This window comes from Simochromis diagramma, unplaced genomic scaffold, assembly GCF_900408965.1.
Source record: "Simochromis diagramma unplaced genomic scaffold, fSimDia1.1 OVJJ01000343.1, whole genome shotgun sequence".
Classification (NCBI taxonomy): domain Eukaryota; kingdom Metazoa; phylum Chordata; class Actinopteri; order Cichliformes; family Cichlidae; genus Simochromis; species Simochromis diagramma.
The window spans coordinates 53,910-79,340 of record NW_024386831.1 but is presented as its reverse complement, the minus strand read 5'-3'; the positions used below and the strand labels follow the sequence as shown (position 1 = coordinate 79,340).

The 25,431-nt window shown below is 39.5% G+C and overlaps 3 protein-coding genes across 4 annotated transcripts in view; 2 read left to right on the top strand and 1 right to left on the bottom strand.

Annotated features, from left to right (window-relative positions):
• The window catches only part of dars1 (aspartyl-tRNA synthetase 1), a 31,409-nt gene extending 21,260 nt beyond the window's left edge, over positions 1-10,149 (top strand). Inside the window, exons 10-18 of the mRNA XM_040027372.1 lie at positions 1,540-1,651; positions 3,449-3,583; positions 5,153-5,300; positions 7,792-7,938; positions 8,255-8,297; positions 8,676-8,756; positions 9,178-9,289; positions 9,422-9,493; positions 9,585-10,149. Of these exons, the coding sequence (XP_039883306.1) occupies positions 1,540-1,651; positions 3,449-3,583; positions 5,153-5,300; positions 7,792-7,938; positions 8,255-8,297; positions 8,676-8,756; positions 9,178-9,289; positions 9,422-9,493; positions 9,585-9,676 (942 nt within the window). The 3' untranslated portion in view covers positions 9,677-10,149. The remainder of the gene's footprint in view (positions 1-1,539; positions 1,652-3,448; positions 3,584-5,152; positions 5,301-7,791; positions 7,939-8,254; positions 8,298-8,675; positions 8,757-9,177; positions 9,290-9,421; positions 9,494-9,584) is intronic.
• Positions 9,944-17,147, bottom strand: LOC120730838 (protein lifeguard 3-like). 2 transcript variants are annotated; one of them, XM_040027376.1, is made up of 13 exons: positions 17,035-17,147; positions 16,289-16,455; positions 14,230-14,499; positions 14,059-14,126; positions 13,901-13,965; positions 13,741-13,794; positions 13,558-13,608; positions 13,408-13,447; positions 13,175-13,212; positions 12,973-13,060; positions 12,518-12,613; positions 12,330-12,383; positions 9,944-10,625 (listed from the first exon to the last, which is right to left on the bottom strand). In XM_040027376.1, exons 3-13 carry the CDS (start codon positions 14,483-14,485, stop codon positions 10,476-10,478), a joined length of 960 nt encoding a protein of 319 aa, XP_039883310.1. In that variant the 5' UTR covers positions 14,486-14,499; positions 16,289-16,455; positions 17,035-17,147; the 3' UTR covers positions 9,944-10,475. The 2 variants fall into 2 exon arrangements, with proteins under 2 accessions (XP_039883310.1, XP_039883309.1); XM_040027375.1 differs by lacking the exons at positions 16,289-16,455; positions 17,035-17,147 and having other exon boundaries at positions 14,059-14,495.
• On the top strand, positions 17,056-25,367 carry pnkd (PNKD metallo-beta-lactamase domain containing). The gene is made up of 9 exons (XM_040027374.1): positions 17,056-17,244; positions 17,612-17,727; positions 17,933-18,045; positions 18,825-18,883; positions 19,851-19,943; positions 20,339-20,502; positions 22,492-22,578; positions 22,811-22,926; positions 24,365-25,367. Exons 1-9 carry the CDS (start codon positions 17,090-17,092, stop codon positions 24,536-24,538), a joined length of 1,077 nt encoding a protein of 358 aa, XP_039883308.1. The 5' UTR covers positions 17,056-17,089; the 3' UTR covers positions 24,539-25,367.
• The last annotated feature ends 64 nt before the right edge of the window (positions 25,368-25,431 follow it).

The following is a 25,431-nucleotide window of genomic DNA, read 5'->3' as shown; positions in this document are numbered from 1 at the left end:
CCGTCCTGTCATTTTTAAAGAAAGATTCAGATCCACATCAAACACACCATTCTCCCTTTGCTTCATGCTCCGGCTCTTCGTGAAGTTTCACATGTGAGCGTTGGAGATGGAAAGTAAAGCCAGTTGCGTTTTATCAGAACAGGTCTAAAAGTTTTGAAGAGAAGAGAGCTGTGATTTTGATACAAGCGCAAAAGCAAAATGTCCTAATGCAGATTTGTGTATTTCAGGTTGCTTTAGGAAGGGTTAGGGTGTATGCTGACTACCACACATACTGTACACATACAGGCTGTATGAACAATGATGCCAGCACTAGACTGTGGTCAACCTCCAAGTACACGTATCGACAGCCTCTTGAGTACGATGATGAGCCCGTAATTGGATGCTGGCAAATGTTTAAATTTTTTGAGCTTTGAAACCTCTGTGTGGTATGTGTTCACCGCAGCTGGGTTTCAAGGAGGTATGAACTATTGAGAGGTATACCAGAGTAAGGTATATTTCATGAGGCCCCTCACCATCAGAAGAACTGCCAGTTTCAGGATAGTAACTGCCACCCACCAACCCACTCACTATTACGCCTACTCGCTGCAGACTTGCTGTAAACAGGAAGCGCTTTCGAATTTTTAAATTGGGTCTTACACAGTCTGGTTTTTAGGTCGGTTTCCCCACGTTTAACGCTGGGCACAGCCCCATGTGTGATGTGTGACACAAATGAGTCATAGGTGGTGTGATGGTAGAATGAATGATTTGCTTCAGTGCCTTTTAAAGAGGTTTGTAAAAGTGTTTTAAGCAGGGACGTTTTATATTTTTCTGCACTTCTACTTTCTGTCAAGCATCCAGATTGTAAATGATGGAAAAGTTTTAGCCAGACAACCCTGAAGCATTGTCTGCAGATTAATGAGCTTTCCAGGATTTAGACACGATCATATTTCGAGTCAGCCGGCTGTTAGTCAGACGAAGACTATTCAGGACCGGACAGGAACTAGAGATGGGAAAGAGCGGAATGTGAAGCACTTTAATTAACGCAGAACTGTGCATTTATGTATCGAAAAGACCCAGGTCTGACTTCATGATGATGTACGGTAACTAGACTTGAAAACCAGACAAGATCAGTTGTAGAAATCTTGTGGTCATTTGAAATGAGTCAGTCGATTTCTGGGAGTGTTCACTGGCATTTTGACATGCTCTGTCACCCAACTGTTGACTCTTGGGGGCTTTTGTGCATGAGGTTTTTACAGTAACCTCTTCACAGCAGTTTTATGCCTCACCTTAGTTTCGGTATTTATATTGATAATCTAAATACTGAAACACAATTTAAAAAAAAAACAATAAATAAAGGTATTTCTAAGTTTCTGCGGCTCTTCCAGGATTTGAACACGTTGCCGTTGCCAACAAATAATTGTCACACCCTTCACATAGACAGGAGGTCCTTGAAGAAACTGGCAGTCTTGTTTTCACACATTTGTCGTGGTTGTGTAATAACGTAGATGAATCACTGCAACCGTCTTGATGGTGTTTATTTTTGTGTATCCTCCTGAAAAGACGACCACCAGCCAGGCCGTGTTCCGCCTGCAGTCAGGTGTTTGCCAGCTCTTCAGGGACACCCTCACCAAAAAGGGCTTTGTGGAGATCCAGACGCCGAAAATTATATCGGGTAAAAACAAAAAAAACCACCCTCTGCCACATTGACACGTGGGAAAACTGAGACTAGCACGCATTGAATCATTTTTGATTAGATGTTTCAGTAGAGGTACACTTGTTTTCACGTCGCTGCCCACAGGTGTTTCGTGAGTCATTGTGTAACAGTTGTAAGTTGACTTCCTCATCAGGCTGATCTAGACTCCACTTCAAATCAGGAACAAAATAAAAAGTTCAGCTTGAGCTTTTGAAACGCACACATGCGCAGTCATGCACATCTATGCTAAAGGAGACAACAGACAGTAAGGTATTAGAGAGAATTTCATCGTTTCAGACCTATGAGGGTTTTAATCCAGACCGCTGGGAATTTCGATGCATCGACCAGCTCTCACGTCAGCCTCTCTGCTTTCACATTTCCACACAACGCCCTTCTAATTTGACAGGAGAGGCTTTCCTTAAGATCAATCCCAAAGGATCTCATCTCACTTTATTGAAGAAAAGGAGGACTGAAAGGGAGAAACTTAGAACTCAGACAAAAATCTTCTCACCAATATTCAGGGGAAAGAGTTATTGGAGCTTTCACCATTTAATGGCATATCTCTTATGCTGGCTTTATTTTTTCCAGCATTAACTCAATTTGGAGGCTCCACATGCTTTTTGAACCATTCAAACCTTTACTTGGTTAATATGTAATGTACTGTTTGAAGCTTTAATAATGTAAAATAATCCGTTTGGAGTCTTTATGATAAAAAAAGATAAATTCTTAAAAGAAGCAGAAGCACAGTAGTCTTATGTCAATAGTTGGCAGCCCCCACATTCCTCCCATATTTTGAATTAACTGTGGTGAAACCTCCACACTCTCACTTCCTCTTTTCTTAAAGAGCCAATGATGGTGGCTGTGACTCGAACGGTAAATTCAAAAGTGGCGCTCTTTTATTTTGGCGGCACCTGTGAAAAAATACACACAAAACCACATCTTCCTGCGTGGCACCACCCATGGTGCAAGCGTGAACAGTTTGTCCTATATGTACAGCCCCACCCACCTTTTGAGAGTGTGAAAATATCAGTTGATGCCCTCTGACGCTTTTGTCACATAGAAGGTGACGCGTGTTATTAGAGTCTGGGACATGATGTCCTGAGAACTGACTTTGTTTTGAAAAATTTTCCCAGCGGTTACATATTCATGTAAAAAAGAAATGGGTTGTTCTGGTGAATAAGTCAAAAAGTTGGGCCATCATTCCTTTATTGACCTCAGCTCTGTATCTGAGGCAGGAAAGTATCGTTTTTGAAGTAGTATATAATGACTGTCTTTTCTGAGCCTTTCCTGGTTGTCCTACTAAAGTTCCTGATGGAGATCACAGGAATCACTTGAGTTTTTAAGTACAAGTCTTTGTCTGGAATGAGCAGACAATCTGTCAGCATCTCCCCGAACGCACCGTTCTTTGCTAGCGATGGTCATAAAACGCACTCGTCGTGTAATAGCGTCACTAATCTACAAATCCTGTAGATGTTTCAAATTAAAAGCCTGAGTGTTTCAGTGGACAACAGTTATGTCATAAGACTTTTACTTTGAAACTTTTTCCACCACAGTTTTTTTTACTCTGGACTCTTTCCAACCATTATCAGAGGCCTGGCCTTTAAAAAAAATGATGGTATTTATTTGTGTGTATGCTAGCCAATTATAGTCCCTACTGAAACATCTAATAAATTCACAGTATATATCATTAGGTGGGATGGGTGAGGTTTTGACTATAATAGCTGTTTTTCCTCATGTTTTTCTCTTTGTCATTAAATTTTCTTTGTCCTTTTTTAGCTGCCAGTGAAGGTGGCGCAAATGTTTTCACAGTGTCGTACTTTAAAACCAGCGCCTTCCTGGCCCAGTCGCCTCAGCTCTACAAGCAGATGTGCATCTGTGCTGACTTTGACAAGGTCTTCTGTGTAGGTCCAGGTAAGCCCCTCCCCCCAGTATGTCACCTTATACACTGGCAAACAGGAAAAAGAGACGCGAGAGGATAATGAAAAATTTAGACCCCATTAAGTGAAAACGGTTTTAAAATGTCACTAAATGCATTTAGACTGTTAAAGTTTAACAGACCTCCCTGTGATGCTTTTACTGTGTCAAAGCTGCTGTAGAGCTGTGTGATAGTGACACAGTGGGACTTGTAAAAGACTTTATAGAGCCGAGTTTAGGGGAAATCCAAGCAAACACTGCCACCATCTGATTATCTAAGCAAACTCTGCCTTCATCTGTGTGCATAAAGTATTTATTCTATACATAGTCGTGAATTTTTTTTATGTTTTTTTTAGATTGCTACTCGTATCTGATTTTCATTCGATACAGGATTCTCGCCCAAGATCAAATAAAACATCTGGGACAAGGATCCACATTCGGTATTCCACTGACTGGACTGAGGTTTTTGTTTTGTTGTGTGTAACACCACAGAGAAATCAAAGGGCTTAAGGTCATTACTGCTTCTGAGGCAACAATGTCCTCACCACGGTTGCCTTACTTACAGACTCACTGATTCAGCATGTAAGGAGAAGTGGGATCAACACTCCTCTAAATCCCAGTGGCAAAGTACAACATGTACTTAGTTGTAGGTTCTACAACTATATCGCCACTGTCTGAAATCAACTAAAAAAGGTTCACCAGGGAAGAAGCGGAAGTAAATGTGAAGCATATCTTCTTGCGGAGAAGCATACATCTCCATATTTATGCTTGGAATCATTTTAGTTTTCCAGTTTGTTGAAATATATGCAGGGTCAGACGCATAATACTTTCCAGGTTCTAGACAAACACTGTGTGAATACAAAAGCAGGAATGAACATTTACACTTTGTTTCAGACACAATTGAATAAAACTTTGTATGCATGGTTGTATTTTCTGAATCTCAGTCATTGTGAAACTGTGTGCATGTACACATGCGTGGTTTCCAGGTAATCCAGCCACAGTATGTAGATACAGAAACACATTTAATCAGATGTGTCCGTGCCTTTTTAAGAACACTTTTGACAGTCTGTAAACCTGTAAAAACAGCAATCGAGCAGCCGTCCTCGAGTATGACCGTTAACTCCCACTAAATGAAAGAAGAAGCCATGATGTTATTAATTCACCATACAAGTACTTGTAAAGTACTCTGCTTTAGAATAACACAGTAGTCAGGAATTATTTATTGGCAGCCGCGTTCATACAGAGTTTCTAAAGTACCTCTCAATCAGCCATAGTGCAAGCACCTACATTTCACAGTGCGTTTTGATTATCGTCAACTTTCAATGCCGCTCATCTACACATCGTCATTGTTTCACAAACCTTTACGTGGCGGTGATTCAGAAGCCAGGTTGTAAGCTTGATGATCCTTTATATGGGCTTCTGTTTTGTGAGCCGTCCAAATTTAGGAATTTCGAGTACAATGGAAATGACACTTTATTCCCGGAGATGTGCAGAAACCTTTCGTTGCTTCCACGCCACCGCAGTTTGCTTTGTTTAGGCGCTCGTATTAAATCAGCGTCATTTCAGTTTTCAGGGCGGAAGACTCCAACACGCACCGTCACCTGACCGAGTTTGTGGGTCTGGATATTGAGATGGCCTTCAACTACCATTACCACGAAGTGATCGACTCTATCACTGACACCATGGTGCAGATCTTCAAGGGCTTGAGAGACAAGTAAGATACACATTTATTGAGTTAAGGTAAAAGATGAACCTAAAACTGTTGGTGTGTTGCAGACCAACTTCTGCAACACACTGAGCTGAATTATTTAGTTTTACAGCCAGCAAAATGTCAAAGTGTGTACGTCTAAGTAAAACTATGTAACTGCTAAATCTAGATTAATTAAATGTCATCACATATGGCTGTCTGCTTAGATGAATGTCAGCAATTTCCACTCCAACTGTTTAGTGAACTGCCAGCGAGATGACGATAGGATGTGGTTTTATTGCCTCCGTGTGGTGGAACTCGGTACAGCAGGCATTGAGAGCTTCAACATCAAAGGTTAAAATAAAAGAGGAATACTGGGCGAAACTCTTTCTGTGTGGAAACTGTAACGTTTCTGACGACATACGTCTGTGAATGTCAGTGGTTTTTGGACGTATTTATTACAGTGAAAACTCAGAAGGGGGTTTGCAGTGCTTCATGCTTTATTCTGTGATTACAAGTCTTTTATTATAAAGTAAATCCCCAGAGGAACCATGTTAAATCAGTGGAACACTGAGTAAGGTGTCAACTAGCTTAATTTGAATTCCCTTTTTAATGTCTGTGACGTTAGTTAGTTTCGGGTTGTGACCACTGTTCCTCTTTCTCAGGCCCATTTGACTTTTTGCCCTTTGTTCTCATGACTTTCCAGACTGTTTCCCTTGACGTGTGAAAGTGTTTTGCATGCGTTTTGTACTTCTGTTTTAACACACGAAGCACAGATGACTTTTTCCTTTCCATGCTCTGTTTGTCATCTCCTTTTAATTTCACAGTAAATACAAGTGAAATTTGTTAGGTGTCTTTAAAAAACATCATTTAGTTGTTAAAAATCTCTTTTTGGTGTCATAATGTTTCTAATTGTGATATAAAAGAATCAGAATATGTCTGTGAAGGTTCTCAGTCATCCAGGTCATCGTAGTCAAAGGAGCTTGCAAAGAAAAGCGTCTGGACTTCTTTAGGTTACTTGAAGACGTTTCACCTCTCATCCGAGAAGCTTCTTCAGTTCTAAGGTCAAATGGTGGGGAGTCCCAGATATAAACCAGATATAAATCCCACTGGGTTTATATCTGGGACTCCCCACCATTTGACCTTAGAACTGAAGAAGCTTCTCGGATGAGAGGTGAAACGTCTTCAAGTAACCTAAAGAAGTCCAGACGCTTTTCTTTGCAAGCTCCTTTGACAAAAGAATCAGAAATTAGTGAAAGGCATTAGGACAGCTTGGCCAAGAAAATAGAGTCAAATGTGGGTTGTGACCATTATGTGAACAATTAGTCTGGTATTTGTCTCTATCTGGACAGAATTGTGAGTCCTTCGATGGTAGATTGTAGTTTTTGTTTGTGTACGTGCAGTACTGTGCAGAAGTCTTGCATCACCCCTCATTTCTTTTTTTGTTTCTAGAAAAAGGGGCATCTCTTGTGACATCCACCATGTGTACTGACAATAATTTGAGCCACGAATTTCAAATTTATGTATTCATCAGTCCATCGGACCTCTAGCCGATGAGTTTCAGTTCATTCCTTGTGTAGTTTGGCCTTTTATCACAAATTCCCCTCCTTTAAAATGGCTTCTTGAGATCTTTTCTGATGAGGCTCCAGAAAAATGCACTTCTCAGGCCCTGTTTCACTTCTTAGCTGAATTGTTTATTAAGGGTATGACTTTCAGATGCTTTTCATGTAGAATTTTAGGCCTGCTACTTCTTCATTTGTCCTCCACTTGTCTAGTTTACTGCATTTTGTTTTAGGTGCGTACTCCACACCGTGCCAAGTTATGCCAAGTTTTTTGGCTAATAGCCTTTTGGGAATCACCTTTTTAGTGCAACATTACCCTTATATGGTCATCAAACTGTGTTATCATTGTCATTTTTTGTAGATTAAACTAAAGACAGTGGAAAAAATGGAGAGGGGGGGGGTGCATCAGGCTAACAAAGTGCACAAAGATACAATTTAGATTGGTTCTTTGCTAAGTTGTCTGTTATGTTTAGACACAACACTGGTTTGCCCTTTGAGTTGGGAGGCTTTTTGTGCATTAATTATTTATGGGTCAGTGTTTTATTCACGGGTCAGTCATTTTAAGTCCAGGTACAACCACTGGACATAAAATGAGAGAACAAACCATCAATGTCCACAGAAAAACTTTGAAAGTGGTTCAGAAAACCTGGAGAACTATTACCCAATACCACTTTAAAGCTTTTTAAGACAGCATGTCTCCTTGGAAGCAAAATATGAAGAAATCAGGGGCGACATGACCCTTTTTCCACAGTAACACACGTAACAAGTATTTTTACATAGATATGAATCACCATTACATACTCCAATCATGATTGGAAAACTATTGTTGTATGTGAAGTTTTATGTTTGGGTTAAAAAAATTAGTGGTTTGGGGAAATTTCCCAGGAAAATGAATTAAAGTCAGCGTCATGTCCTCTCAACACTCTGGAAACTCAATGCATGTGCCTCTGCGTCAGCTTCCAGACAGAGATCCAGACGGTGAATAAGCAGTTCCCAAGTGAGCCTTTCAAATTCCTGGAGCCGACTCTTAGACTGGAGTACACCGAGGCTGTGGCCATGCTGCGTGAGGCCGGGGTCGAAATGGGTGACGAGGATGACCTCAGGTTAGAATACATCACACAGCCTTTCCCCCACAGCCAACTCATCTTGTCAGATGATTTCTTTTGATAAAAGCAGAAGTAAATTGTAACATGTGCTTAAAGCGAGGATGTGAAAGATCACATCAGTAACTCAGCATTTAAGTAATCCTTGTGATCAAAGCTGTAATCTGCAGTACAGTTGGAGCAGTGACGTTAAAAAAACAGTCTGAGAAATAATAACTGTACATGATTCACTGATTACAATCAGTTTAAGTAATATTTTAACAATGTGAGATGTGTCTGTCTTTATTAAACTCAATGTATTTTTGCTGTTTTGTAGTACACCCAATGAGAAGCTGCTTGGCCGCCTCGTCAAGGAAAAGGTTTGTTTTCAAATGTGATTCACTCATTGAATGTCAAAATTATGAATGTGACATGATCCAACAATGGATCACGTAGCCTTTATGTATGAAGGTCAGATAAAAACACGAGTGATTTTTAAAAGTAGTAAAAAGCCATTTTGGATATTAGAACTCCAGAATTTGTATATATGAGCTGTTAGTCTTCTTCAGACGACCTCCTTCAGTAAAAGCTGCTTTATGCTGTAAGATAAAGACTCTACAGTATTCTGGAGAAGTATTTTAATATTCAAGCTCACAGTTGTATCACATAAATAAAGAAGAGAATACGTGTGTGTCTCTATTAATCCTTTTGTATGCAGTTATTGACTCTCACTCCTCTTTTTTTCCCCCTCTCCACAGTATGATACTGACTTCTATGTGCTTGATAAGTACCCGCTGGCTGTTAGACCGTTTTACACAATGCCCGATCCAAGCAACCCTGTAAGTCTTTCACTCACACATCAAACATACCAAACACACCAGCCTCTTAAATTTGCACTGTGGCTCCTGTGGGCAACGTAATACTTTTTTTTTTTTCTTGATATTGTCCCGACAAGTCAAGAAAAAACATCAGCATCCATGAGCGATGCCACAAAATTGCCAGTTTACTACATTTTTTATGCTACCTGTGTGAATTTCAATTGCCAGACTGATATTTCTGTTAATATTTGGCTTTAAAAAATGAATACGGTTTCATTTTATTATCTTCCTGTCATAAACATTGTTGTTACCCAAGTTTTGTGCCAGCGTTACCTTGTCTGGTTGATTTTAATTTTCTTTTCTTTTCTTTTTTTTAACCCCCTCCTGTCATCATCACATGTGAGAAAAACCTGATTTCTGAGTTTGTTTTATTTTTGTCTAGAAATACTCCAATTCTTATGACATGTTCATGAGAGGAGAAGAGATTCTCTCCGGAGCTCAGAGAGTCCACGATGCTCAGCTGCTGACAGAAAGAGCCATCCACCATCAGATCGGTAAGAAAAACAGATGTTTCCATTTCTTTTTGAGGAGCATTGAGTGAAATTCAAATGATTTGTCTCCCTCTGTTGGTAACCAGCGGAACAACACTAGAAAATTTTTGTGCCTCTCCTTTGTTTGTTGTACAGATCTGGAGAAGATCAAGGCATACATCGACTCCTTCCGGTATGGAGCTCCCCCACATGGCGGCGGAGGCATTGGTAAGAAATATATTTTGTCGGGGGAACTACAGGAATGGTTTTTGTTTTTTTTGTAAGAATAAAAAACTGATAAAGATGTCATCCTTCACAGGCCTGGAGAGAGTCTGCATGCTCTACCTGGGTCTCCACAACGTTCGGCAGACCTCCATGTTCCCACGTGACCCCAAGCGCCTGACACCTTAAACCTTCCGGTGTGGACGACACATAAATACTGGTGACGGGAAACAATACTAATCCACAATCAAGGAAGGGAGAACATATATAGGAGCTAATGCCACCCTAGAACTCTTAACGTGTTACTGTAATTAACCACCGACATGAAGAAAGCAGTTATAACAGTAAGGTATGATTTATTGATCGGTGTGCATCGTTTTCTAACAACAACAAATAACAGAAACATTAAAGAGAACAAAGGAAATGGCCAGTGATTCAAGAAGACAACTCTTTTTCTTTTTTTTTTTAATCTGTGAGTCAGTGTTCTCTGGGTTTTCTCTTTGGAAAAATGAAAAGTACATAACAAACAGATCTTAGACCGTCTTACTACCAGCACAGATGTTTGACTAATGATTGTGGTGTCCAGCAGTATGCCTCCAACTACACATGTTTTGTAAGTCTAAGCACTGACAATAATAAAAACAAATGTGTTGATCTATAAATGGCTTTGTTCCCTTTTTTGGAGGCAGAAACACTTTGTTAATGAGGAGGTTTGATCGAAGTAATAGTTGAGAGTACTACACTCCTTAACGTGCACATAAATATTAAAATGCAGCTATACAAACGTGCAAAGCTTAAGCAGCTCTCTTCCTTTACACGGGCTAAGTGTAAGCTTTGCGGCTGCAGTCCTGCTACATACAGCCCAACAAACAAAGTGCTCGAGTGTTACTGATGTAGAAAAAATAATAATAATAATAAAGTAATAATCTTTCTGACAGTTTGCTGTGTGTCTGCCAGCAAATACAATATACAAACGCCAACCGCTGGCTCATTCAGTCGCAGCTCCGCTGACTTGAAGGATGAAGAGGAAGATGTGAACAATATCAACATAAAGAGAAAGCGCTCCATAGACGTACTCCTCTGGGCTGATAGCCAACTCCCGATTTCCGATAAGAAGTTGGGTGTTGTACACTAAAAACTAATATAAGGAAGAAAAGGAAAGAGGAAATTGACATAAAAACATGAATACAAGGAAAAATGCTGCAACATTTCTAGCCTTTTGTCATGTTTGCGACCATTAATTAAAACTTTTGGTTTTTGGACTGTTACGTGTCACTCACTATGACCAACAAGAAAATTTACATCCTGTATCATGGGAGGCTACAACTGTACTAATAGCTTTGTGATTCTGTTCTTACCATGTGGTGGTGCGTTTAGTTTAACCCTTTTCATGTGTTGCTGTGTTAATATTTACTCATTAACACAAAATTCCAACTATAGCTGAGACTGACAGGAATGGTAAACAAAAGCTAAGGTAAAAAGTTTGGGTAAATTATATTTTGAATATAATGGTACAAAAGCAAAGGTCAGACAATCCCCAGCATTATGGGAAAACCACATTAAAAAGTGCTATAACATGTATACAGTGAGATTACCTGTTTAAAAAACCTATTGGGACAATGAATGTGGAAATCATGTTTGTAACAGGAAATGATAAAATGTCCCAAAAAAAAAGCCCAATTCACTTTATACACTGCGCAAAAAATTAAAGGAACACTTGAACATCATAGTTGGAACTTCAGGAATATCCGTCTGTTCGATTAGGGAAAACTGTGATTTTTACCTCCTTTACTAAAGAAAGCATGTGACAGAGGTGAAAGGGAGAGGAGACACCGTAATAAATGTTAACTTCTTGCAACATCATCCGTGAAAAGAACACTGTGTTAGTGGTGAACCTGCCAGCTGAGTTACACAATGCTGGTTTCTGACCACAGAACCCACCTAGGAACACTGAACCTTCATGTCATGCTCAAGGAGTCTCTTGATGACATTTTGGTTGTAAACATGCACAAATAACCTGGTTGAGGTCACTTTTTAGGGCTCTGGCAGTGCTGCTCGTGTAACGGGCCTGTCGACATGGCAAACCTGTGCCTTACTGATGGAGCTGAGCAACCTGTGGAGGCTGCAGGTGCTGTCTCATGCTACCAAGTAGCAAAAAGGACCCAGCAAAAAGCAAAACTAGATAAAAATCCATCAAAAAGCTTTCCCTTTCTGGAGGTTGTCTTGTTGTTGCCTTTCCAGTGCAACTGTTATCACCTTTTTATTGGATTCACAATAGTTTATGCTTTCTATCTGGACATCCTGATATCTCTGAAGTTAACAGACTTTGTGTTAAACTGAAGATTGAGGGTTCCCTTCTTGTTTTTTTGTTTAAGCAGTGCAGTTTTTGCAGTTATCCTGTCTGGACTAAAGTTGCAGACAGAATGACTAATATCTCTGCTACAATGCCTGCGGCATCGTTAAAAATATCAAAACACAATGGAAAAATTTCCATGATATGTACTGATCATGTCCGTTTTGCAATTTTGGACATGCTGGAGCTTCTTCCTTTGGCATCATTCCTAGACTAAAACTTGATTTAACGAAAGGCAAATCACAAAAAACATGTCAGCTGGCACGACACTTCCATAGTTCTAAGGTGAAAAAAGCTTTTATTTGATAGACCAATCAAAATCAAGACAAATACGATGATGAATAGTAGATTATCACCACATTATTTAGGGCTCCTAAATAGCTATGTATTGGGGGTGTAAGGACTGCTAATGTCTCGCTTGCTTTTCAACAACAGACTGAAATACCAAGAAGAAATACTCGGTCTAATTTTGTGTCAGTGTGGACTCACCAGAGTGTAAACGATGGCTCCAATTGCAGCGTAGAGCATATGCAGCCAGGGGACCTGTTGAGTGACATAAGAAAGGCTCCTGAATGTGAAATCGGTCACACAGATACACCCTTGGGAGCTGCTGTTCCTCACGCAGAGAAACACGAGTAGACAGAATAAATTAAATGACTTGACCAGAGCAGGCTCACATATTGGAAGGAGAGGACGATGGCTGTAACAATCCCAATGATCATGAGCAGAACGGCCGCAATGCAGAGGAATCCCCCGCAGGAGGTGAAGTCCACCTGTGATGAGAAACAAGTCATTAAGGGGATGAAAGTGAAGCTGATATGCTTCAAGCTACATGAAAGAGCAGTGAGACTATTGTGAAAGAGGATCAGAATAAGGTGAAAGAGAAATATATGTGTGTGCGTGTGTGAAACGTGTCTTGTAGAAGCCAAAAATGTAACTTGTGTATCTCGAGTTGCATCAGACAGAGAAGTTGGATTCGCATCTTATCCCAAAATGTTATAAATATTTAAAGGATTTCAGTGCCCCCATTGTAATGCAAGACAAAGGAGTTCTTTTACACCGACAACAAAGACATCCTCTGACAAGCCACAGGCTACTGAGCTACAGCGAGACAGTTTACATCTCCGTGTACCTTAGTTTGGAAGCAGAAGACTGTCACAGCTATACAGACTAATGCTGTTACTCCCATGGCGATAAACACTGCTTTGGTTCCATAATAGCTGTAAAGGATACATGTAGCGATTAAAACGAAACAAAAAAAAAGGCACATATATACCATCAGGATCAAAATGTGCTGTTTTGAGCTGTTGTCTGAATAAAGCCAATAAACAAACCTTGAAACTGCTCCGGCCATGTAAGACAAGGCAAGAGTCTGCAAGATCAAACATGAATACAATGTGTCTTAAATGTCAGAGTGAGTTTTAGCACTTTTTAGAGATGTCTTTTTTCTACTGACTTTACTTTTTCAGCCTTCAGCACCTCACACTATGTTAGTTCTGCACATATATATCTGCTGTGGCATTACTAGTGTCAATGTCTGACCCTTAGTCTAATAAACAACACTTACAAATACTCCAAGCAGCACAAGATTCCATGGAAAACGCCTCCTAAAAAGTACAGAAACCACAAACATCACTGTTTATGAAAATTTTAATACGCCATAATAATAGCAATAATAAAACAACTTAATTTTTCCAACTTATTTGGCCTTGCTTACCTCGGCTCTTTGCAGCAGATGAGAATGCAGTAAACCACAAAGTAAACCACACTACGGAGAGATTCACCACTGTGATTATTATTACATACATCATATTCTTCACATGTGGTTTTTTTTTTTTTTTTTTTATCAATTGATGTAATTGCACTAAAACTGTGCGGCTGTTTCTTAAAAGTAACTCACAAAGATGCCCAGTAGATGCCAGGGTAACTGATGACAAACATCCTCACTGGGTCACTGTGAAAGCAGATACATGGCATCACCAAAGGGCAGACTGTGTTTCTTACCCTTCACCAGATACATTCACCAGTGGCTAGATGGATGTACAAATGGGGAAACTTACACAAACGTAAAGACAGCAACAACTGAGAAGGTGACAGCAAGCTGTGCTGATAAAATTAAGTAAACCTGTCCAGAAAAAAAGAAAAAAAGAAAGATCAGAGCAGCAGGATTGTCACTGGCACAAAGAGCAAGTTAAGACACACAGTCACAAACTCTTACTTTTCTGACGAAGGCGTGCCGAACAGATGTGCTTTCCCACTGGGTGCTGAGAAAATCCTCCATCTCTCCTGCAGAATTTGGAAGAGCCAAGTGGTAATTTATCCTTGTTACACCTAATCTAAATATATTGCAGGGTGTGATTACTTCAAGACTGTGCCACTCGCTAAGAACCTGGGTTGGAGGCAGGCAGTCCAGCAGACAGAGTCGGTATTGTGGTGGGCATCCCAGATGGAGGAAGGCCAGGGCCTTGACACATGCTGATCGGCGGGTAGACACCCCCTTGGCCCCAGTAGCCAGGACTGGGACTGTAAGATGGAGGTGGGGGAAGAGGAGAGCCATGCTGTGGCTGGTAGGGGAAGTTATCACACTTAGGATGATGCAGTGCTTCCTCGTAGGGGGGAGGACTGTCAATTTTAGATGTCATCATTTTTCTGGACTACCCTAAAGACAGGATGAGTGGTACAAAGCTATGTCAGACTTACATCTTTTCACTATCCACTAGTTATTGCTGACTTTCCATTTTCACAATTACAAAATAAAATCTTCCTACTATATTACATCGTAAATCACAGTATGTTGCATTGCTTAATTCTGTGGTATTATTTCCTGGAAACTATGTGGTCACCCTAGTTTCAGACAGGGTGATCACACAAGTCCCTCCTTGTGCACAACATTATTACCTGTTTTTCTGTGTTTCACATGTGATTCTCAGAAATCAGCACCGAATAACAGAATTCTAAAGTCTGGCTCGTTTCCAGTGGCTGTAAAGAAAATAGGCAAGGCTGTCTCTACAGGACGTCCTGGTGGCCTCGGGGACGTTTTGGCTTGCTGTGAACTTTCAGCTGGTTCAAGCACCACGCAGGAACCACGCAAATCTACCACATCAAAGACATGCAAAACTGTGCGCATGTCGCCCTGTCTGTCTCTCTCAGCAAGGCAGGCGACACGAACCAGGTAACGTTAGACACGCTGTACAGATGAAAAGGAACGATGGAGGAAAGAGGGAGGGAATAAAAAAGAGAAGGCAGGTAAATGCTGAAAAATAAGTGGCAGTCAGGAGCAGGAACGTGTGCATATGTGTTATTTTGATACTTTTGCACAGTTCTTGAGTACAAAAGCCTCTCACTGTGCATAAAGCTCACTGTTTTTCCCTCTTTGGTTTAAAAACTGTATTAGATAAAGGTATTATTCCATATTTCTGGCTTTGTACATGTGTATGTGGGGTATGTGTGGTGCTACAGCGACAGCCATGTCAGATTTTTGAAAACTTGGAACTCACAATAATAAATTACATTGAAATTTAACATTAAAAATGTAATTTTGTTATCATGCTGTATATCTGTATGTACTGTAACACCGCAGACACCCTTGGTCTCCTTACACTTGTACTTTAAGTGTGAGTCACTTGCTAATTAAAAATTAATTTGACTACTATAAATATTTTAAATTAAAGTGCGCACGTTTGTTCGGGATAATTGGGCCACATGTAATGAAACTGCAATATTTTGAAGGGCTGAAAAAAGGTCTAGCAGTCTGGTGCTGTTGCAATAACAAAGATGAGATAATGTCCCAGCTTGAATTATAGTTTCACTCAGCTCTTGGTTGTAATTCAACATATAGTTTCACAAGACACATTGAAACAACTTAAACATTATTGTGTCTGGAAGGCACAGTCATGCCATGTGTTCACATTTATTGCTTGATAAAATATACGAAGGGTCACGCAAAGTATGAGAGTAGAAACCAATGACTGTAATTCTGTTTAATTTAAGAATGAAGTATATGTGGACACGTGGAGGCCAAGGAAAGTTCCCCCATCTAAAGTTATGATTTTTCTTCTTTCAATATGCAATCCTGAGCTCACCTTCAGTTTCATTTATTCTATTAAAGCACCTGTAAGAGCAGTCGAATCCCTCTGCAGCACCTCACCGGTCTGAAAAGGCCAGACTGCATACATTTTTCTTTTTGTATGTAGTCTAGTCAGATTGCTTGTGAAAATTAGTACTGTACTTAAGAATTTTTAAGACAGGAAAAGAGAAAAAAGCAAGCATACTGCCGATTGTGAACAGGAAATTAAGCCTGTGTTATTTTTAAAACCCAGCCATACATTATATACAAATTTTAAAACACTACAACACTGCACTCAAGTAATCTCTTTGACCCACTTTTGGTTTGTTATGATCTGGTCACCCAGAAAACAAATGAAAACAAAGCAGAAAAGGTTACTTACCTTGTGGCTTGCGCCTGAGTTGGGTTCACTGTCCTTCAGTCCTGCCTTGGAGATTTGCAGCCGTGCACAACAGGAGGATGTCATCCTTTGTAACTGGATATGCTGGCTGAAACTCACACTGTTACTGCTGCTCTCAGAAAGAGGAGACTGGTTACTCATGTCGCCTCCTGTTAAAAAGTACCAATATTACCAAAACACAAACTACTGGTTGTACCTCCCTCTACAATTAGTTAAATGCCAGTGCTTCCTTGATACCTAGTCAGCTTTGGCATTTTGTCTAAGGGTAATTGTAAGTCATAATTATATGTCAATGTATTTTTTCTTGTACTACAAAAATCATTACAATTAACCTACAATACGGTTATAACAACAGACAGATAATTATTCAACATTTACACCAGAAAGAAATGTGATTCTAAAAACAGAAATTCCCATTTTATGTGTTTCTTGAAGCAAAGTGGATTTGGATATAAAACAGGCAAAATCACACAGTATTTTTGCTAATTCATATGCATGTTAAAATTTGCCTGACAGGCTGTCAAAACCCTTTTTTAAAATTTCATTTAATTTACTACTACTACTTCCCAAGTGGTTCTGCTGCCTAAACCTAAGCAAAATGTGATGGGAAAAATGTATAATGAAAATATACAGAAAAAATTATAATATACTCGGTTTTAATACATAAAAGAAAACGTAAACACGAGAAATCAGGTGAGCACAACACCGGTAGTGAGCCTAAAAGTCACCAGGGGACAGTTGTGACGTGTCGCTGGATACGTCATTACGTTCCGCTCAGAGGCTATGGCGCTTCCTGACTGGATAATAACACTGGTAGCCACTTCATCCTTCATCTGTTTTTGTTTGTGCCTTCGCTACAGACGGACAGGACAGGTGTTTTGGAGAAAATTGTTCAGCAAGATAATGGCCCGAACGGAGAAGCCCTTGTTCCGAATAGCGTGAGTATGGCGCCACTTTCCTTGGCGACAGAGATTTCTGTCGTTTCCTTGGCGTAGCTTAGCAACATCTAGCCATTTTTATGTGCTATATATTTATCCCACGTAATTTAATTTAGACAAGACCATTTGAAAAGTACAGCTGTTGGTATTCTGCTGTGAGGCTCTTCTCGCGATAATGGCATTTTTTTCATCAGCATATGCTGCAGTGGCTTCAACTTTATTTTAAGAGACGTTTGCATACCAACCATTTAAGTTACGTCAGCTGTGCTCATTCAACAAACCAAAGAAATGACAGTAACTGCATGGCGAGGTTAATAATGTTAACAGCTTTTACTATTGGGACATAACATTTCCAATTGTCTCCCAGGTACACACTCTACACTAAGACCAGACTTGGCTACATGTACTACAAACGGCAAATGCGGAAAGCTCGTGAAAATTACCCTGGAGGGCATTCAGCTACAGATCCCGTGGAGTTCAATGGTATATGCAACAATTACTGGTTTAACTGGGTGACACTGGGCCAAACAATGGCTTGCTGTCACACGCTGTACATACCATAGAACCAATTGTTATTACTATCAGTACAAAATTCTAGCATTTGTTTCATTAAAGATGGATATTTTTATTAGTGCATGTTTAATGTTGTCCCGAATAATTATTATGTCATTTCTTTCTCTGCCCACAGGTGTTAAAATAATTCCTATCTCTGTGCTCTCTGACAACTACAGCTACCTTATCATCGACAGAGCCTCGAGCATCGCAGTCGTTGTAGACCCTGCAGACCCTCAGATAGTTCAGGTGAGTGCCTCTGATGTCACTTATGTGTCTTTGAATCTGTTAATAGATTTAGGCTATTGCGCTGAAAACAGCAATCAACTGTGTAGTTAGTTCCAAGGGAAAAGTTGTTGTTTTTTCTTCAGAACATGTTGCTGCAGAGAAGTCAGGACAGATATCGCCTGATATTAGTGAGACATGATTGCTTTGCTTCTAGTTCAGCATTATTTTGTATATGTACCACAACTCTGATCCTTAAAGCTATTATATGAAATGTATAATATCTAGTATTAAGATCTTTAAGAAAACGAAATATTTTTTGGGGGGAGTTGGAATAATACTATTAAAGTGTGATGATTGTCATTCAGTTCAAAGCCAGTTTAGTAACACATACAGGACATAGATGGGGTTAAAATGTATAAATAGTGTGAGTTACAAACAATATATGAAAGCCTGTATAGAATTATTGCTGTATTTATAAAAGTATGAGGTGTGTAAACAAAAAAATTGAGTTGTATTGAAAGCTTGATTGTAATTGTAGGGCTCATTGACATTGGAGCCTCTCTCTCTTACAGCTGGTATCTCTGCACTGTCATTTTTCCTTACAACCATGTGTTTTACTTCAGCTGCAGCTGTTGACTGTCCGTAGCCAGCTGTTGTGAATGAGTGTGTTTTGTATCCATGGTATCTTGCCTTATTAAATACACAAGTATAATAACGCTGTGATGTGTCATGAATCTGAAGTGTTGACTGAAGGTTTTACCAACACCCGATTTATTTGTATTTTCTTTTATTCATTTCAGGCAGTCCTCGAGGCAGAAGGAGTAATGTTAGAAGCAATACTATGTACACACAAGCACTGGTGAGTTTCATGTAATTTGTATGTATAAAAAAGGAGTAGGGGGGAAAGACAGCATAGTATTGTGATATTTAGCATAGCAATGTTATATTGATACAGGGACACCAATTATCGATATTTTATTTTGGAAATACTGTGAACAAGAGGGCTTATCTCACCTGATAAGAGGCAACCTTTCTGCAAACAGATGCAGTCTGGCTTGGACTGACTGGAATTACTATGAGACAGATTGTAAATGTATAAATGCAGAGAGATTGCCAACATCTTGCCATCAGTCTGAACGAGTCTTTATTAATGATTACAACTTGAAGGGACTTCATGGGCTGCCAGCTCATTGTATTCTGGTTATATTCCTATAGAACAGGAAGGTTGATCAGTGCAAATATAATAGTTTAATGTGGCTATTGAATATTTATAACAGTAAATTGCTGCAATATTAGGAACAGATTGGATGTCATTGCCAACTTGACCCCATTCAATATGACACTGGTAACATTTATAGTAGGTCTTAGTGACAGTTTTGGTGTACTTTACCATCTCCTTTTGTAGCTAAAAAAAAATTCCTGAGGTAACTTTATCTTATTGGATAAGACAGATATTGAAAATGTTTAACTTCGAGGACATAATTTGCAGTTGAAGGCAAAAAAATCAAAATATATGTTAATGTGATAATCATACAAGACTCAGCATGTCACAAAAGGTTAAAAAAATCATATAATAATAGGTATAGTAAAATAAAAATGTGATTCACATCTCTAACACAAGAGGTTAGACTTATTATTGCCGTACTGCAGATTAAAAGAATGCCATGCATTTGTATGTATAGATGTTTTCCCCACATTTTGAAAGTCCTGCCTTCAGTTTGATTAAAATAAGCACAATGTTTTTTTTAAAAAAAGGTGCTTTGTATCTGTAATGTGTGGATATTGTCTAAATTGCTGCGTGAACCTTCTTTGTGATCCGTGTACAGGGACCACAGTGGGGGAAACAAAGGGTTGAAACGGCTGCACAGCTCATGCCGAGTTTATGGAAATGCAGCTGATAACATTCCTGGCCTCACGCAGTAAGTCCCAGCTTGCACAGTATAGCACACTGGCTCACTTTGAATCATTCTTACTGTACTTAGTCCTGTTTTGTTCCCACTGTCAGTAGTGGTGGCAGCTGACTTCACACTAAATTATCGTGGCATGAGTGACTATTCTGTTATGTCTGAGGGGATGGAGGGTTATTTTAGGACTTCCAAACCACCACACTAAGATTTTTTTTTTTTTCCACATTTTTTTTCTAATAATGTAAAAATAATATGGGAAGGTAGTCGTTTTTGATACCTTTGCTCAACTGGTACATGTCAGAAATGGAAGTCTATTTCAGTTATTTTTAATCTTTTAATTTTCACTAAAAATCAGTAACTCCACACTTCTTGGTTTAGGTTTTTTCATTACTTATTTTTCTTTCCAGCCCTCTCTCACACAATGACTCGGTAACAGTTGGGCGTATGCGCTTTAAGGCCCTCTTTACCCCTGGACACACGGTAGGCCACATGATCTACCTCTTGGATGGTCAAACGGTCGGTGCCCCCTCCAGCCTCTTCTCTGGTGACCTGGTGTTTCTCTCAGGATGTGGTAAGTTGTGCAGAAAACCAGATCAAGGCGAATTATTCTAGCTGTTTGCTTCTTTTTGTTTTTTTTTCAGAGTTACTGAAAATGCAGGATGAAATGGTTTGTTTGATGTGGAGTCATTCTACACGGGTTCTCTGGGTTTTACTGGCTCAAAATTGTTCTCTACAGGGAGTGACTATGCATGCAAGCACAATTTGTCTGCACGAGTTATAGTTGTGTTACCTTAACAGAAGTCTATGCATTGCCCTCTTATTCCTGGCAATTTGATCAAAATATATGTTATGCTTGAGTAAAAGCAACTTAAAAAAAATGGTGTGGTGTTTTTAGTGTTTGTGGGCTTTTTTTTTTTTTTTTTTCTATACTGTAAAAATGCTGAAGTCTGAGAACCTGATGATCGCACAGTCTAAAAGTCAGCTAAAATGCATAAGTGTGGTACAAAGGAAGCGTGATTTTGACTTAATTGTACTATGTGATATATACAAGAAACCTATCTGTCATCAGTGTTTCAATCAGTGAAATTTTAAAAAGGATCTTTGACCTGATGCCTTTTCTGCATTCACATCTGTCATTTTTGGTTCACATCCAGATTACCTCATTCAAATGCAAGTTTAACATTGCTAATGCAAGTCAGCACCATCTTAACTGAATACTGTTGCATGCAAATTACACCTTTTCACATTTCATCGGAAATGCTGATTAGATTTCCTTTGCATAACTTAATGTAACATATGTCTGTGAAGGTTCTCAGTCATCCAGGTTATCGTAGTCAAAGGAGCTTGCAAAGAAAAGCGTCTGGACTTCTTTAAGTTGCTTGAAGACGTTTCACCTCTCATCCGAGAAGCTTCTTCAGTTCTAAGGAACAGCCACTTCACAAGCGCATGGCACAACATAGAAGAGCCACCTCCACAGGACAAGACTCAGCAGTCCATCTGCATCTTAAGGATAAAGGACACTCTTTCAAGGATGCCAATGTTCACATTTTGGACAGAGGACAGATGGTTTGAAAGAGGAGTGAAAGAAGCCATCTATGTCCACTGTGAGCGACCATCTTTGAACAGAGGCGGTGGTTTACGACACCAACTGTCTGCCATCTATAATCCAGTTTTGAGTTCCCTCCCCAGACGCCTTAACGCCCACTCACATCCTGGGCCATCTGACCTCAGGAATTCGCATGATAAGGTGGGGCCAGGTTTCACAATGAGCTCACCTGAAACTCTGGCTGATTGGGACCCACACCCAGTTTCACACCTTGGCTCAGGCGATTAGAGGATCATCAGGGGGTCCTTTTGTCCCTCTGTGGGGGGAAACTCCCACTAGGTTTAAATCTGGGACTCCCCACCATTTGACCCTTAGAACTGAAGAAGCTTCTCGGATGAGAGTTGAAACGTCTTCAAGCAACTTAAAGAAGTCCCGACGCTTTTCTTTGCAAGCTCCTTTGACTTAATGTAACATAGTTTTGTTTTTGTTTTTTTTTATAAGACTTGAAATAATTTAATCAGTTGCGTCAAAAAGTACTTAAAATATATACTTAATTATAGTATTGTATATTTAGTGGCCTGTTTTGGTTACCTTGTAATGCCAATGGCTTTTTTTAACATGTTCTTTAATATACAATAGATTTTGTATAGCAATTTAGCGGTTAATACATTTTCATTATGCACAAAATATTGAGATCAGCAGGAGACACAAACCCAGCCTTGGGTAAAATCTATGTGTGGATCCATCTGATGTGATGACCCCTTTGGGAAATAAGAGAGAAGCTGAAAGTATTATACAGAGTTTGTACAGTAGTTTGTGTCTTAATAGCTAGTGGTCATCCTCATGACCTTTGAGAAATTGGACATTTTTATCTTCCAACTAACCAATTTGACAATCTAACTATAGCAGTAATGAAAATATCCTGGTAATACTAAGGATTAGACCATATGAATGCTTCAGGAAGCCTGTTTGGAAATTGGAATCTCTTTGTTAACCTGTCTTTATTGTTTCTAGGGAGAATGTTTGAAGGCAGTGCAACAACAATGCTGTCATCTCTGGACACAGTTGGCTCCTTGACTGATGATACTCTATTATGGCCTGGTAGGAGAATCCTTTCAGTTGTCTGATTCAATGTCAAAAAAATTATGTTTGTGTGCTGCGGATGAAGTTGTGGTTTTAATATGTATTTGCTTTTAAAAAAGAGTGTTTTATCTATATACAGCCAAACCATAAGAATGGGTTGCATAGGGAATTCTTTGGTTTGTAGGCTTTTAAGTATGGTTATACATGTGGCTGTGATATTTTTCTTGTGTGTCCACTGGCTGTCCCGCAGGTCATGAGTATGCAGAGGACAACCTGCTGTTTGCTGCTGAGGTTGAGCCGCACAACACAGCCAGGGAAAACAAATATCAGTGGGTGCTGCAGCAGCGAGGCCAGAAGCTGTGCACGGTGAGAATGATGTATCACCATTGTTATGCCTCTCAAGCGAGCCATCCCAGGATTCATGTTGTCCAACACCTGAAATAAGGGCTTATCAGTTGCGTACAGCGTTCGTGCTGACAGCACTCTGAAGTGCATGCCGCCCTCTCGCTTTCCCCTCTTCCAGGCTCAGTCGAGTCCATCTGTGATATAGTCTGCAGCAGAGCAAAGGTTTGCTGTTCAGTGAAGTGCCCATCCTGAATTTAGATTAGTTTTTTATCTGTTATCAATACATGCCTCTAAAGGCAGTTTCACAAGATTGGAGCTTCCAGTTGATGATTTCCACCTCCAAAACTTACTGAATGACTATAACGTTTCCTCTGCAGTCTGCATGTTTTCACGTTTCACACGTAGTCTTTTGCTTATTTATGTCTCCTGAGTTTGATCTTTGAGTATTATTTATTAAAAAGATCAGATATATAGTACACCAAAAAACATGCATGAAAACTGTAAAGTTTTCCTTATAGCAGAGCTGCCTGAAGGTGATGACTTAAACTTCTGAAACACTGCATCTGTATTTGACCAAATGTATCAGCAACTGTAGCACTGCTGTGACTCACTCGGTTAAGCAGGTCCTTTGAATAAAAACTAAATGCCATGCGGCGTGGACACCCAAGATTGCGAATGCGAGAACTTAACAACAAGTAAAGTAGGATTTTAAAATTGACACCACAGGTGCATCTACTCAAAGTCTCTAACAAGTTTGAATATCATTTACCTCGACCTCAAGGTCAAGGTCAGAGGTCAAGTTTTCTAAAAATCTTGTGAGCGCAATAACTCAAGAAGGAAGTCACCTAGGATTCTCAACTTCATGCCATGCAGTTACTAAAAATCTTGGACAGGTTTAAATCCTGGAGACCTTGACCTCAAAGTCAAAGGTGACCTTTCCTGAAAAGCCTCTAGTATTTTCAAATTAAGGTTGATGCATTTGCTAATTCTAGATCTCATTGACGGATTTTAAACTGTTATTGGTAAGGGATAGAAAGTCTGACTTAACAGATTGTTTTCGGCTTGTCACAGTAGGAACAGACCAAGCATTATTAACAATTAATCGAGTTTTATTCAAGCATCCCTTTGTGCTGTGATGCTGGAAAGAGGAAGCAGATGTCTAGGAATCCAGGTTGAGCTTTTCCTGTTGTGATATGTCTCTGTTTTGTTTAGGTTTATTGCCAAATTAACGTCAGTGTATCCTGGTAACAAATTAGCTGCTGTGTTTTCTTAATACTCACGGTGATGCCATCTGCAGAAATGCATTGTCTGTTTTGTGATGGGGAAGGGAGAAACAGAAATCACTTATTTTGTCTTCTATGATAGATTTATTTATTTTTAATCTTTCCGCAAATGATTGACACTTTTCAATCAAGAGCCTTTGAGGTGGGCTGCGTTTTGACGTGCTCTTTATTTCCAGTGTCCCTCCACGATTGGAGAAGAGAAGCAGTACAATCCTTTCCTGCGCAGCCACTCTGCAGAGCTCCACCTGGCTCTGGGTGTCCAGCAATTCCAGGAAGAAGACTGGACCCAGTTTAGGGCAAGGGTGCTGGAGGAACTGCGAAAACGCAAAGACCTCTACAACAGGAGATAGTACTGCCAAGACGTCCTAAACTTTAGGGAACAGCAGAGCTCAGCTGCACCAGGCACTGGTACAAAAGCAGCTATTTGCAGGTGAAAGCTAATAATAAATTGATCTCTAAAGGTACTGTAGAAACAGTTTGATCTATTCTCTCAGTGTTAAGGGGCATTAAGTAGTTTCTGACCTGTAGACCTGTAGCTAGGATGGTAACCACAACTTCGTTATTACATAATACTCATTAATAGTTCTATTACCTCTCCAAATGCTGTAAACTACAGTCATTTTTTTGTTCATGAGAAGAGCAGTGCTGATTTTGTTTTTACTTTTTACATAGGATGTAAATATTATTGTTTTGCATTACTAGAGCACAGACATTTTTTTTCTTATTGAGGGTTTTTTTTGAAACACAGGGTGATAACAATGCACTACACTGAACCATTAACATGTTAGGTACTGATTTGTTTACTCAATAGTAGTTTTTAGAACAAGTAATAAATTGTATTTAAAAGGTTTCTGAGACAATCTTTGGTACACACGCTGTATTTGTTACCCTGGTTTCAGACTTACAGTGATGCTGAAGGGTAATGATCTTTTCCCCAAAGACTGACAGTTTGGGATTTGAGTATTTGATTGTGAATATTTGATATTGTGATATCAACATATTCACCAAATTAATGCTAGGATTCATTTAATAAATCGCAAAGGCACTTTGCTGTTGGTACCGTGTGTGAAAGTGAGCACAATGTGACAAAAAAAAAGTCTGTACATTATTATTATTTTTATTTTTTTAATAATAAGTCAGTTTATTAATGCAGATTTTTTTTATTTTTTTTTTTATTTTTTTTTAGTTTGACTTAAAAAAGTAACACAAACATTCATTCTTTGCAATGGTTGTGTTTGGGCTA